This window comes from Calidris pugnax, unplaced genomic scaffold, assembly GCF_001431845.1.
Source record: "Calidris pugnax isolate Ruff unplaced genomic scaffold, ASM143184v1 scaffold28, whole genome shotgun sequence".
NCBI classification, from domain to species: domain Eukaryota; kingdom Metazoa; phylum Chordata; class Aves; order Charadriiformes; family Scolopacidae; genus Calidris; species Calidris pugnax.
In genome coordinates this window covers 1,407,591-1,421,949 of record NW_015090842.1, presented here as the reverse complement: position 1 = coordinate 1,421,949, position 14,359 = coordinate 1,407,591, and the positions used below count along the sequence as shown (strand labels likewise).

Genomic DNA, 14,359 nt, shown 5'->3' with positions numbered 1-14,359 from the left:
TTTCCTTGGAAGTACAGAATTTTGTAGTAACACTGCACTTATAACTACTGTGTTGTTACATTTTTAAAGCTAACATTTTGCAGCAATCAGGTGACTCCATGTTACCGTTGTGGGGAACCAAAGATGGCCCTATCATTAAAAATATACCTAGCTTTGTGTCATTTATCACAATAGATCTGATCCAGTTTTCCTTAAAATTGGTTGCCAACTTAGTGCCAGTTGTTGGCTGATGATGAAGACCAGCAGGTAACGTTATGTAGCGTGCCTGACATCCACCGTAAAACATTCAGCTTCCTACTGCCTCTCCATGAGCCCCTAAACCATAACCATGTTGTTTTATTGGTATTGACCAAAGACAATGAGCGTGCACTGAGACATTATTTCTTAAATGATGAATTTATTTTAGTTCAAAGAAATTTTCACATTACATGAGCCACAGAAATCCCCCCCAAGCATTGGCTCTACATAAAGCTAATGTGCCAGTACCTGAGAGTTAGTTGAACAGTTGTCAGTGAAATTCAGCCTTGGAAGCAGAAAGATGATCCCAAACACAAAGAAAAGTTGATGCAAGCATCACAGTAACCTATTTCCATAGGTTTCTAAGGTTTTTCTTCCTTTTTAAAACCCAGCACTCAAATCCCACACAGTGGAAACAGTCTGGAGCGTTGGTGTCCTACTGAAACCAAAATTCTCACCAGCAGCCGAGGATGTGCCCGCTAACTTTTGAGGAACCCTGTGCAGTGTAACAGACCTTTGAGGCCTTCCGTATTTCAGCATCCACCCCATCCCTCCTCCCTCTCAGGTGAGCCATGTACAGTTTACAGCTCATTATCAGAGTCTTAGCAAGTCCTCCATATCATCCCAAGGATATAACGGAGAGCATATAAAAGTGGTTTTTTTTTTTAGGGGAGGGGGAGCGAGGGCAGCAAAGGCATTCTTCGGCCAGCTTTTGGGAAGGGTGACTATCAGGAGGACGGGAAATACAGCAGGGATTAGTTAGTTACCTGTTGGTCCGGCGGCAGCAGCGGCGTTGTTCGGCTCAGCCCCGCCGGCCTGAGGAGAGCCCTCAGCCGCGCGCCCCTCCCTCCCCGCCCCGCCCCGCGCGGCCGCTCGCGCCCGGCCCCGGCTCCCTCAGGGCCCGCGCCCCGCCCCGGCTCCCTCAGGCACCGAGGGAACCGCTGGGCCTGCACCGCCGGCAGCTTCTATACACTGCCTTAGGAAACTGCTGTAGGAAAAAGAACCTTTGAGTCGGCGAATACAGCTGAAAAACGTGCTCTCAAGCACACAATCCCTCTCCCCAGCGTCCTTGATCTCAGTAAAAGGCGTTACAGCCTCACACCATCAACCTTTCAACCTTTCCCGAGTCCCCCCTCCATCTGAAGGGCAGCTTTTATGAAAAAATAAAATAAAATAAAGTCCAGCTCTGCTGCAAACCAAGTAAGCCAATTTGTAAACGCAGCTTACCATGACAAAGAACAACTGCTACTCTTTTCTTTCAAAGGTGAATGAGAAAATTCAATATTTTAGAAGAGTTCCCAGGATTTGGTATGATTTTATTTATCCTCGGGGGAAAAAAAAAAAGAAGATAAAATCATTACAAATAAAGGAACTTTAATTCTTGGGTAATACAGAACAGTCCCATCGGTGGCAGAACACCACAGTATTTACAGAACACAGTGCCCGGTGGCAACAAACGCCAGATCATTGTCCTACAGCTGGAATGTCGCTGAAGTCTGTGACATCCCACTGTAAATATAGGTGTTATTAAAAATTACAAACTGTCCTGTAATGACTTTAATAACCTCCTGTGCAGCAGCTCCTGTAAAAAAAAAACAACAAACAAAACACAACAAAAACCAGAAGGTAGTTAGCAGGTCATATTTAAAAACAAGGAAAATGATGTTACTTATCTAGAACTCACTACACTGAAATTATTTCGGAAGTGTCACATACAACTTCTGGGAAGAAAATATGCTTTTCAGTACTTCCTAGTATCAAAGAGGTTCAGAAAGCTGTTACTTCAGAAGTTAGCTTTACATACACTTTGCTGGATATACTTTCTCTCTCTGTCCATGTATGTAAACAGACACACACAAAAACATGTGACCAGACAGACTCATGCTTATTGCAACCTCCCTAAATGAAATCCAGAAGTTCAATTAAAAAATATCATGCACAGCTAAACTGTAAAATAAACTGAAGGGTCACTTCATTGTGATCCATTTGTGTTCTCCTGTACTATGAAATATTCTGTACTTTCTTCAGAAGCTATCTTTACATATTTTCCTACAGCACTGCAAATGCCAAGTTTCACTTAATCAGAAAAAAATTTCTACATCCACAGAGTATTTAATACGTAAAAGCCAAATAAATAAGTTAACTGATGTATCAATTCTGAGCATCCATTAAAACACATTTAGTTTTATTAATTCCCATAGGTTGAATTAAGGTAAGCAATCAAACCCATTTATATTTAATAGATACTTAAAATACATATATTGTGTTAATTTAAAGAAAGATTTGTATGGTGTTAAACTTAGTATTACTACAATTATTTCCTTTGGTTTTAAACTCAAAGCCTTTTTCAAGCATTTCATTTTTCAACACATTTTTAGGCTACTAGAACTGTTCTAAGTTTATATGCGTTCTTTTACTAACTTTAAACCCTTGCTATGTCCATTTTCTCCATATAGCATAGGAGGTCACTTCCGGAGAACAAGGCGGGAGGATTTTGTGATTTTGTTCTAATACTATCTTTGACTACACTCCGTGATTATGGTATTTGCTCTGACAGTGCAAAGTAATTAAAACAGTGGAGATTCTGACTCAAGTATGGAGTAAAGCAGGGTGGTTTATCTGTACAGACCTTAGAAATCCAGTGACATTCTTACCTCCCATGAAGGCAGCAATAGCGTGTGGCTCAGCAGCTCCGTAGCGACAACTGGAGAGCAAAACAACAGTTATTTAGAAGTATTTCAGGTCAGCTTTACTGACAAAGTGACACTTAAGATACAATACTTACAACTCGTGAACATAGTCATCTTTCACCACCACAGACAACCCGTGTTCTTGTAAGAAACTAGTAAGGCATGATTTTAGTTTTCCAATATCATCTTCTACCTGGTAGTTGTAGACACCTGGAAAATGAGTGAACTGTTTCATCACAGAACTGTAACCCCATATTCAAAGTTCATGGATTTAACTGGCAGCTAAGTATTTTATTTTTCTGAAAAAGTTTGTAAGCTGATTAACGTATTAAATTATTAATACTAGACTAATAATAATTGAATATTCTGTTGATGTTACTCATGAGAATGACTAATTATTGCACAGCTGAACTGACTCATTTTAAATTTTCACATCCTTAAAGTTGTATTTGTCGTGGTTTGGGCCAGATTGGCCAATGAGAATGACAGATGATCCCCCCTGCAATTAATGCTACAGCTGTAGTTTCTAACTGGTATTATGGTACCTATTGGACCTTTATATGTCTTTCGATGACGTTAAGTGACTCTGGTGTTGACATACCGGGGTATCTCCCATGCTGCTTATAAAACCGATCCACAGCCCGAAGCATCAAGTACAGCACAAGTTCACTGTCAGGGTTATCCATATGGGAAACTGAGAACAGCAAGAGAACTGGTTAGCTGTCACGGGCAAAATAGCTCACAAAACCATTGCAAGTCGTAAATGCAATTAGAGTAAGTACCAAAAAGGAGTACTTACTGATTTCATCCTTGTTAAAAGTGTTTAAACCGTATTCTTCAGACAGAGATCTGCATCGTACTACTCGGAGAAAAGCTGAGTTGCTGCCTAAGCAGAGGATGCAGAAAGGAGGGCATTACCTACTTGAATGCATCACAATTACTATATCTTTACTAAATAATATACAATATATGGACTTTCGTATCTTATTTAGTGTATATATAGTATTTGCTAAATTTTAGTAAAAACACGAAAGACTAAAACTTACCATAATTCCATTTAACCCTTTCACATTTATTCCACTAGCCTGCAGTATAAAGTCTATTAAACTACATTTAGGTCTATTGATCACGAGTATTTTGGTGAAATATTTTGTGCTCACAACATGCAGCTCTTCTACAGCAATTCAGGAAGCGTGGCCCTTAACTGCAGGTTTCCCTCTTCCCTGCTGCAAAGGAACACGGGTTCTTTCCATCTCCAGCTCTCTCACGTATTCTTAATATTTCAACAGCCCAACTATGAGGGGAAAAGGTTTCTCTCCAATATCACTGCTCTGAAACAACCCAAGGTGCAGCTACTACCTCGCACTCAGAAGGTGAGGGATGCAACTGCTAAGCACTTACTTGGAAAATCCAAATATTGAGTTACTGATTAATAACTACATGAGCATTCAAAAGTTTTTGATCATTTGCATAAACACAGAACAGAATCCAAGCATACTCACAGAACAATTTTAATTCTTTCTCTGAAATGGATTCGGGTGCCTAGAAGAGAGAACATATTCATTCCAGTACATACTATGACCATAGAATTTATATTTTCAGAGATGCATATATTCATTGAGAACTAACTAGTTGCTTTTGTAAAAAAAAAAAGAAAACCTATCCAAAATTGTAAATAATGTATCCCTGTATGCCTTTTATTTTTATACGACCAGACCACAAAAGTGGTAAGTAAAACACACCACAGATACTAAATTTCATTAAAACTTACTTAAGCCTTTTGAAGAGAATGAGGTCATTAAGCCTTCTCTTTTCATATCTGTCTCCTGTGACTTATTTCTGTACAGAACATAAGGGTACAAACATTTTTACCCTGTCAGAATGGCTGTACGTTCGTAATTACCTTGCCAAGGGACTGTAGCAATTTAGCAGCATGGTTACCCACAGCAGCAGTGTCCTTCTTCGCCTTTTCACGGTACCTGTTAACAATAAAGAAGAATTCTTAATAATTACAGCATAAAGCCATCAACATCACAGTGAAAACCATTTCTTTTTCGCTTATATTGGTTTATAAAGACAAAACATAACCCACAAGAATGGCAGTGAGCTACAGCAAGGCCATGAATGCACTTAGTACCTCCCTGTACGACTGCTGGGCACAGCTGAGCTGTTCCCTAAACATGTGGCTTAAAAATGGTTAAAATGAAAACGAGTATTACTATGCACAGCTGGAAGAAGAGTATTAAGTAGTTTCAGAACAACAGCTGTATGTTCTTCATTGAGCTTCTTATATTTACCTAATTTCTGTATTTTAATATTTTTAGCCATAGTATGTTAATTCCAGTAAGACCTAGGACAATGCAAACACCTCAACAACACTGTGTTTAATAAAATTCAATTTAAGAGTTCATTTTAAGGAACTGTAACTATTTTATCTGCAAATTAAACCCCCATAATGCTTATTGGAATTGAGAGCTGAAGTACATAATGATCTGGAAATTCAGGACTGATGCTTGGAGAATTCAAATTTACAGATTAGGGTGTCTGTGCAAATTCAAGGAATTGTGGTTTAATTTAGCAAAATAACGATGCAAGTTCTTGGCCATTCTGTCATTGCTCTTCCATGAAGCAAGAGCAATCAATTGTTTTAGACACGTAAAGATTCGTATTTTTATATCCATCTTTTTAATGCTCATTCACACCCTTCCTCATTTACCAAGCAAGCCCTTCAAAGGGCATTCATTAGAATGAAGTATTTAGAATTAGGTATCTAGGAAACCAGAATTTCTGTAAGCAGGTGACATACATATTGAGGAGAAAAAACAAAGTCTGTGTTCAAGCAACAATCTACTTTGGACAGCAGTAGCTGGGCTATGGGATCTGCTCTCTGCAGGAAGGTCATTACTAGATCTGAAGTTAAGTGATCATTTACTACCCAGCCTTTGGAGACTGGGACACACTGGGGGCTTGGGTACTGGTTCCAAACATGGACAGCATCCATCCAGGGAGCAGAGAGCCCCAGCCTGCCCTGTTTCCCGTATCCCTCCTCACCCTGCTCACACGTACAATTTTTTTTTAAAAAAAAAACAGGAATTCATGCACTTTGTGAGGTCTGAAGTCATCACCATTTACTAACAGTAGTAACTATTAAAGAAAAAATTGTATACTTACACATTTTGCAGTTTGATAAATTTATTGGAGTCTGCTATCATATCAGGAATAGTGCCCCGGACAGGCAAGCTCCCTTGCCCCTCATTCGCCACAAATTCCTTTACAGCTCGAGCCAAAATCCAGAAGGAGGGTGACTGCAAGCGCACGAGAGACAGTAATGTAGACAGATGCTATTTATGATGCTTTTTCTACATAAAGTCTTACCCTTAATTACTCATTACCTGCTCCGTGAGATTTACGCAGCAATCGTCATTAAAAATTTCTTCAATGCATCTTGGAACCTGTGGAAAAAAAATAAACAAACTGGGTTTGTATTTACTTGACTTTCCATTTTGTGAGTTCTCAATGCTCTTCATACAGGTGATCCAGCTCTAAGCGACCTCAGGGTTTCATACCACAGCTCTTCTGAATCTTACATAGTGCTTCTCAGACATACTTTAAACTGTAGCACTGCCTGAGAACAAGCCACGGAAAAAATACTACAGCAAGTGGCTTCCATATAGCACAATTTCAGCAGAGAAGCACAAAATGGTTTGGGTTGGAAGGGACTTTGAAGACCAGCCAGCTCCAACCCCCTGCCCCGGGCAGGGACACCTCCCACCAGACCAAGGTAGTCAAAGCTCCGTCCAACCTGGCCTTGAACAGCTCGTGCTTCCTGAGTCTCTCCTGGCAATGTATTTAATGTATTTAATCAGACATCATCCACACCAGGGACTGCTAATTCTTTGTAATTTTACCAAGCACTTTACAGTTTAACCTCTAAAAGAAAATCTACTAAGGTCTAAGTGAGGAATGCACAACTAAGGAACTCTGGTTACTGACTCATTCCATACTTGAATTCAAGTCTTCAGGAAAGAAGTGTAGCTTCTGTGCAGGAGCAAAGAAACAGAAGGATTTCCATAAGCTCCAGTGCCATCTAGTCTAGGTCTGCTTTACTACACTTCCATTTTAAAAATTGTATTAATCCTGTTTTACCTAAATATAAATGTTACAAATGGAATTCCTGTCCTAAAAGTGCATAACACGTTCTGAAAAAATTAAGTAGTTGGAATTTCTTCAATTTCATCATGGACATTTATTTTACCTCTGTGGTGTTTAATGCTGTGTTCACATTTTTTATAGCTTCTTCAAAGTTTTCCTCATCTTCTGGGGTTCCGTTTTCATTCTTTAGGATACCTTATTAAAAAAAAAATTAAAAATTACATATCAGCATTTAGGTCTTACCAACAGTGAGAGAGAGAACTTCTGATGAGCAAGTGCCTCCTGGGACATACATTACCTTGCCGAATCAGTTGTCTGAAGGCTTCTTTTTCTTTGTAACTCTTAGGCAACTGGCCGCTTTTCTAAATTTAAAAGCACAAAAAAGTTTTGTCTTTAAAATATCTACTATTAACTTCATTGTGAGGCTGCTGAACTCCAGAGTTTGTCATTGTTCACATACATTCACTTGGTATTTCTATTAGTAATTCTTTGATGATTCCACCTTGTTCTCTGTACTGTATTTGCAAAAATTGCCAAAATAATAACCTAGTTTAGAAACAACACACCTATAGTAATAATAATAATAGACTGATGACTTATTTAGTTTTGCAATATACCTCATTGAACCATTTTGAGAGATACTTGGCTACAATCACGATCCAAGGAGTGTGGCTGTGGTCCTGCAATGGAACAGCAGAGAAATCTGTCAGGTTCAGGAAAGATCAAAATGGGAGACAAATTAAAAACCTATTTTAAATGTAAACTCCTAACACCCCTTACAGGACATGTTCCAGATTTTGATTACAGACTGTAACATTTGGGACAGAGGCCAAAAATAGTACCTCGTGAGTGATTCTACAATTGCCTCTGCTCAGATGAGACTCGGCACCAAAACCAGTAATTTGCCAAGAGCCATTTCCACAGAATCCCTGTTCTGCATCTTTCTTCCAGCTCACAGTGCAACCCACCAACCTTTTTGTCCATGTGATCCAAGTCGTAAGACTGAATGTGCTCCCTCAGCTCTGGAAACGGTTTGTCCAGTCTCAGATCTTCCAACATATTGTCGGGATGAGATTCGACAACTGTGGAAAAAAATTACACAATGTATTTCACGGTTTCGTGTCCGGCCTTCAGAACAGAGCTAGACATCAAATACAGCCCCTCATCTGCTCATTTAACCGCTTGATTCCCAAAATTAGTGTTTGAAGGTAATTTTAATGTCAGGACAATCTCCAATTTTATTATTTGCTACAACCCGTAATTTCTATGCATTCCTCAAAGAACGCTCCTGGTGATGGACTGTGAATCACATCACAAGACAAAGATGGGGAAAAAAAAAAATAATCAAAGTGACATTACATATTGAAGCTTTAAACCTTTTAGAAAAGTCTTAATCCCAGAAACCCTTCTAACCTGTATGTTCTTTAATAACGACTCTCATGTATCCAACCAGCCCATAAGTCCTGCAGACCAGCAGAGGAATGTTACAATTCCACAGAAGTTCAGCCAAGCGCAGCAACGTACTGTAAGGAAAAACATTTATTTTTTTTTCTCAGATATACAAAAGGACAACAGTTAACTACAAAGTTCACTCTTGTACAAGTCACTTGTGAAAGAGAAGTTTCCTATGAGAACTCTAATATATTATCATTCAAAGCACACAGAAGGTAATCAATTTTACACATGAATTTACACTAGCTTAGAAATATATTTATCCATTAGCTTGTTTGTAATTAACTCCATCCTCCCAAATGCACCAAATATCAATTAAACAAAAAACAATGAGTTGTGAAAGAATGGGAGAGGCCTCTCAGCAGGAAGAGGTTAAAAACAAAATTAAAAAAATCAAGAACTTCTGGTCTTGACAGAGTTTATATGGGCAATATAATTACATGGTAATTATGGATGGGTAAAACAGGCATTTTTTTACATATAAAAAAGATTTTTTAACATATAAAAAAGGACAGCAGAAAACTACTATTATTTACTGTAACCTTCCTTCACAGCACCAGAGTTCAGTTTTGCATAATTTTTCCTGCAAGAATATGGCTGTGACTGAAACCTGCTTCTACAGCTGAATGAAAACAAACTTCAGATGATTCTTTACCTTTCTGGTAGCTGTGTCGCAACCACCAAGTTAAAACGAGTGAAAAAGGAAGGGTCATTGTCTAGAAGTTTTTCTGGACTCTAAAGTAGGAAAAAAATAGTATGTGAGAAAACAGTGAAAATTTCTGAATGCACAGAAGGTCTGTGCAACATTCAACATAAAAAAACTACGTAGAAGCTATAAAATTATGATGTTATAAAGTTATAAAATTATGTTTAAAATATGTAAATTGACTTTTTGCAAATAACTTTGCATCTTCTTGCTCAAATGTTGCTTCATCACAAAGCTACTTACAAAGACAACACAGAGCTATTATTCCATACTTTTGTCACACTGTACAACAAGAAATGTACAACTACTTTAGGAAGACAAACCTCTTCGACAAAGTTTCCAGAAACATCATTATTCAGTTCTTGCAAGAGCTCAGTGGCGCCCTGGGCACGATTCTGTTTCAGAACAAGCAAAACAATGTTTAACCTCTTGAAATGTAATTTATCCAGTAGATCAGCACCACACAAGCTACATGTTAAAAAAAACAAGCAACTTCATCATAAGCCAGGATTTCTTATTCCAACCTGTGCTTATCTGAAGAAAAAATACATCCCTTAACAGCAGGCACTTTTTGGAGACCGTTTACATCCCTTAACAGCAGGCACTTTTTGGAGTGCCTTTTTGGATTCAGTAATACCATTTTAAAAAGAAAAAATACGTGACCTTTTGTGCTCTCTTGGTTTTCTGATTTTTCCCCCATCCACCCCCCTACTCTTGGGCTTTACTCCTGCTACCACAATTCTCTTCCACCTTATCTTCCCCAAGATTTTAACAACCATATCCTGTTCATTTTGCCATTCAGTCTTGCCAGAATTGAGCTCACCTTTTCACTTAGGAGCAACTACAGAGTAAGCTCCAGGAATTTTGTCAAAGAATAAATAGATTTTAACCTATAGCATTGCTCATAATACTACATTTGAGTATTTACTCAATACTTTCACGATTTCAATACACCTAAAGCGATTTTGTTATCTCCTTACCTGACCAAGATGGCTTTTTTGTAGAAAGAAACTGAAAAGGAGATAGAGAGTTACATGAGAAGTTTTATTTTGAAGAGAAACAACATTAAAGCTACATTTTCTAGTGCAGAGTATGTTGCTGACTCTCATACAAAATAAGCCAAGTTCCCCCTTAAATCTGCTTTTCTCCTCCCCACCACCCTTACATTTTCCTCATGATCAGTTTCTCAGAGGAACTTTCCAATGCTCAAGCCCCAAATCTGAAAAATAAGATACACCAAACGCCCCGAGAAGCCAGGATCACACTGCAGATTCTTTTTCACTCAGCTAATTAAAGACCCATTAGTACTCATTTCTTCATGTAATGGAATATCCTTCCCCCTCATATAACCCCTGTAAGTAGACAGATACTTGTAAGTATCTACCTAAACCATAAGAGAATTATTTAAAATTAGTAAACAAATTATTTTTTACAGGACTTGTAAGGAGCTTCACATCCCCTGCTGCACACAGCCTTTCCAAGCTAGTTAACGGCTATTGGTCACAGGTTCACAATGATAAACTAATGACTAATGTAAATAAGTGAGTTATTTACATCACCAAAACTATAGAATACAATTAGCCATGTGGAAACGCAAGCAAATCTTTCATTGTCATATCTCAAGATTACAGCAAGCAAGTTCTTTTTAAACATCTTTATACTGAGCAGACCACAGTCTATAAACTTGACTAGTGAAGCAAACAGACCTGGAAGATGCAAAACCAGCAACTACAAAAACTACATAAAATTCAGCAGTTAAGATCAAAATGATCATGCGTGCTGTATGTCACAAACATCCAAAACCACAAAACACTTGCAGAGGCTTTTGAAATTATTAAGAATTTTATAGGATTTCTTAACAAATATAGAAAAGGAACTATATATGAAACCCTGATACTTCACAACTTGTACAGGAAACAAACCTACTTATTTCCAACATCTTCTCCAGTGACCAGGTTCCCATCGACAATTGTAAATGAACCAATACCTTGGGGGGACAAAAAATTAAAGAACTATGAATAACTGGGCATTATAAAATTATCAGATACATTGCAAAGGCAATACAGAAAAGACCTCTGCTTACCTGGCAGCACTAAGTTTTTGAGTATTTCAGTTCCCGTTGCTGTTGCATTTATCACACAAACATGGGCAGATTCTAAAGCTTCTTGTCCGTGGTCACCCCACAACCTGTATTGGGGCAGAAACATTCTCCAATTATCTCCTTTCAGATTGTACAGCCCCCAGAAAGAAATGAAAACAATTTAAACAACCTACTTCCCATATACTCTCCCAGTAAAGCATCCTACTTCCCATTCACTGCTGAGAGGGGCTGAACAGCACGAACCCAAATAAATGCTCCTTTGGAAAACTTACGATGACAAAACTATTATGAAAGCTTATTGTGGCAAATTTGAAATCTAAAGAACAACCTGATTTTACTGACATTTCATTTTCTCCATTTTTACACCCCACTCCATCAGAATGCACACACCTTCTTAAACACAAGCTTAACTTTTTAAAAATCAGCACGGGTCAAAACACCCTCAGGAGCAAATTTTGTCCCAAAGCTGAATGCTCGCTTTTTTGTAAGTTTTATTACAAATAATACATTTTTATGTGCTTAATAATTTATAACATAATACACTGAAAGGCACAAGCAGAGGGGAAATCGCTCTTGATGAGCTTGGTAAGTATTTAAGACACCTAGATAATAATGTGGAGGCTGACATGGGGAGCCGGCAGCGGTGACAAACGCCCCTCCGATTTCACACCGACACCAATTTCACCCTTTTCAGGGACAGAAAATGAAATTACTGAAGAACCGTAGCTCAGACTGTCACCTCAGACCAGCCACCCACCCGACCCCTCCGATTTCACACCGACACCAATTTCACCCTCTTTAGGGGCAGAAAATGAAGCTACTGAAGAACCGTAGCTCAGACTGTCACCTCAGAACGGGTTCCAGCCACCCACCCGACCCTCGTTGCTCCCCGGTGCCTCATCCGTCCGCGGGCACGGCCACCAACCCGCCTCCGGGCCCACCGCGGCCGGGCCTCCCCTCACCGGCTGGGCCAGACCCGGCACCCGCCGCCTCGGGATGAAAGGGGAGGGGAAACCCAGCCCGGGACAAACAGGAGACCGGTAGGTGAACCCCCGGGGACGGTGGGGCGGAGCCTCTCGCGGCCCCCGCCCACGCGCATGCGCCGCCGGGGGAGCAAGAAAAACCTGGGGATTTGGGGATTTACGGTCTCTGCAGTTCATTTTTTCACCCCCCGTCGCTGTAAATCCTCCCTCCGCGCCACCCCAGGGAATGTCCTAGACCAGGTTGCCCAGGGGCTCGTTGAGCCTCTCCTTGAACATCCCCTCACCGGCTGGGCCAGACCCGGCACCCGCCGCCTCGGGATGAAAGGGGAGGGGAAACCCAGCCCGGGACAAACAGGAGACCGGTAGGTGAACCCCCGGGGACGGTACCTGAGCTGCCGGTCATAACGCTGCTCCTTCAGGCTGACCCTGCCGGGCTGCGCCATGTGAGCCTCTCCTTGAACATCTCCAGGGATGGGGCCTCAACCACCTCCCTGGGCAACCTGTTCCAGTGCTCCACCACCCTCCCAGTGAAGAACCCTCTCCTCATCTCCAGTCTAAAGCTTTTCCCCTCCAGCTTGGATGTTCAGCCTGGAGAAGAGAAGGCTCCAGGGAGACCTCATAGCAGCCTTCCAGTACCCGAAGGGGCTACAGGAGAGCTGGGGAGGGACTCTTTGTCAGGGAGTGTAGTGACAGGACAAGGGGGTATGGTTTTAAATTGGAAGAGGGGATATTAGGAAGAAATTCTTTGCTGTGAGGGCAGTGAGACACTGAAACAGGTTGCCCAGAGAAGCTGTGACTGTCCCATCCCTGGAGGGGTTCAAGGCCAGGCTGGATGAGGCTTGGAGCAACCTGGGCTGGTGGGAGGTGTCCATGTCCCATGGAACTCTATGATCTCTAAGGTCCCTTCCAACTCTAACCATTCTGTGATTCTGTGATCATCCAGTCCAACCCCCTGCCAAAGCAGGTCCACCCAGAGCAGGTTGCACAGGAACGTGTCCAGGCAGGGTTTGAATGTCTCCAGAGATGGAGACTCCACCATCAGAGAGATAGAAGCCTCTTCCAGGGCTCTGCCACCCTCAAAGTAGAATCGTAGAATCATAGAAGGGAGAAGGATTACCGCTTTTACTGGCTGCACCAGAATCTCCATATACAGTCACAGCGTTTCTGTGTTTGCAAAGAAACACCTGAGAATTAAAAAATGTGAAATTTCTATTGTCAATCGACAAGTTTAGGTAGTCATTTCATAAATAAAATACTAAAAAATTTAAAAAAGACCTCTGGAATGATTCTTCTTTTTAATGTTTAGTGTTGGCAGTACCCCCTCCTGTTTGTGTTCACCTTGCCAAGTGTTTTTGTGCAGTTTCTGGATTCGTACAGATGATTTTCAGGCGCACACACAGAAGAGATGTCAGCTCAGTGTCAGTGCTGTTGGAAAGCGCCAGCATTAGTAACAGCAATGTAAGAGGGGAGATGAGCTGCGGGATAAACAAGATACTCTCGCAAGAACCCAAGGTGCCGCGAGCGCTGGGGTGATGAATGTTTTAACGTTCAGCCAGTTCCTACCTATCATACTTCAAAGGCTCTCCAGGGAGCAGCCTGTTCCCAAACTCACTGTATTTCTGCCACATTTTTGTTAATGGGCAGTGACACATCACACACACTCCTATGCTTTCAATAAACATGCACACAATGCCTCACTGAAATGTGTGTTGCCGTCATTAAAGATGCTCAGCAGAGATAATTGCCAGCACTGGAGAAATCCACCCTGTGAGCACAGACCCTGGCACTCCCCTTTTTCACTTTTCCTAAATCCAAGTATTTTAACCTCCATTTTGTGGAGCCCACTTCCTGCCACACACCTTCAGCAGGTTCTCCCTCATCTCAGAGGTCCTCCTAGGCTCTGCCTTTGTAGACTATGTATGTAGACACCCATGTGTTCTGCATGTGAGCAGATAAAAGCTGCAGTGGTGAATGCTGTCAAATGCCAGGCACTGCGCCCAGCGAGCAATATCTGAGCCTCAGTGTTTAAGTTTCTCTT

At 40.8% G+C, this 14,359-nt stretch overlaps 1 protein-coding gene across 1 annotated transcript; it reads right to left on the bottom strand.

The window, feature by feature from the left end:
• Positions 1 to 1,594: 1,594 nt before the first annotated feature.
• NAE1 (NEDD8 activating enzyme E1 subunit 1) lies at positions 1,595 to 12,769 on the bottom strand. The gene is made up of 20 exons (XM_014942488.1): positions 12,709 to 12,769; positions 11,321 to 11,424; positions 11,164 to 11,224; positions 10,218 to 10,248; positions 9,561 to 9,632; positions 9,187 to 9,266; positions 8,493 to 8,602; positions 8,052 to 8,161; positions 7,697 to 7,759; positions 7,378 to 7,441; positions 7,183 to 7,274; positions 6,320 to 6,379; positions 6,099 to 6,232; positions 4,831 to 4,906; positions 4,430 to 4,469; positions 3,727 to 3,813; positions 3,529 to 3,621; positions 3,023 to 3,137; positions 2,892 to 2,941; positions 1,595 to 1,819 (listed from the first exon to the last, which is right to left on the bottom strand). Exons 1-20 carry the CDS (start codon positions 12,762 to 12,764, stop codon positions 1,710 to 1,712), a joined length of 1,608 nt encoding a protein of 535 aa, XP_014797974.1. The 5' UTR covers positions 12,765 to 12,769; the 3' UTR covers positions 1,595 to 1,709.
• Between the last annotated feature and the right edge of the window lie 1,590 nt (positions 12,770 to 14,359).

Coding starts and splice junctions, on each gene's coding strand:
- NAE1 (XM_014942488.1), bottom strand. CDS start 12,764: ATGGCGCAGCCCGGCAGGGTCAGCCTGAAGGAGCAGCGTTATGACCGG. Junction 11,425..12,708: donor CGTTATGACCGGCAGCTCAG/GTACCGTCCCCG, acceptor GCCCCAATACAG/GTTGTGGGGTGACCACGGAC. Junction 6,233..6,319: donor GCGTAAATCTCACGGAGCAG/GTAATGAGTAAT, acceptor GTGCGCTTGCAG/TCACCCTCCTTCTGGATTTT.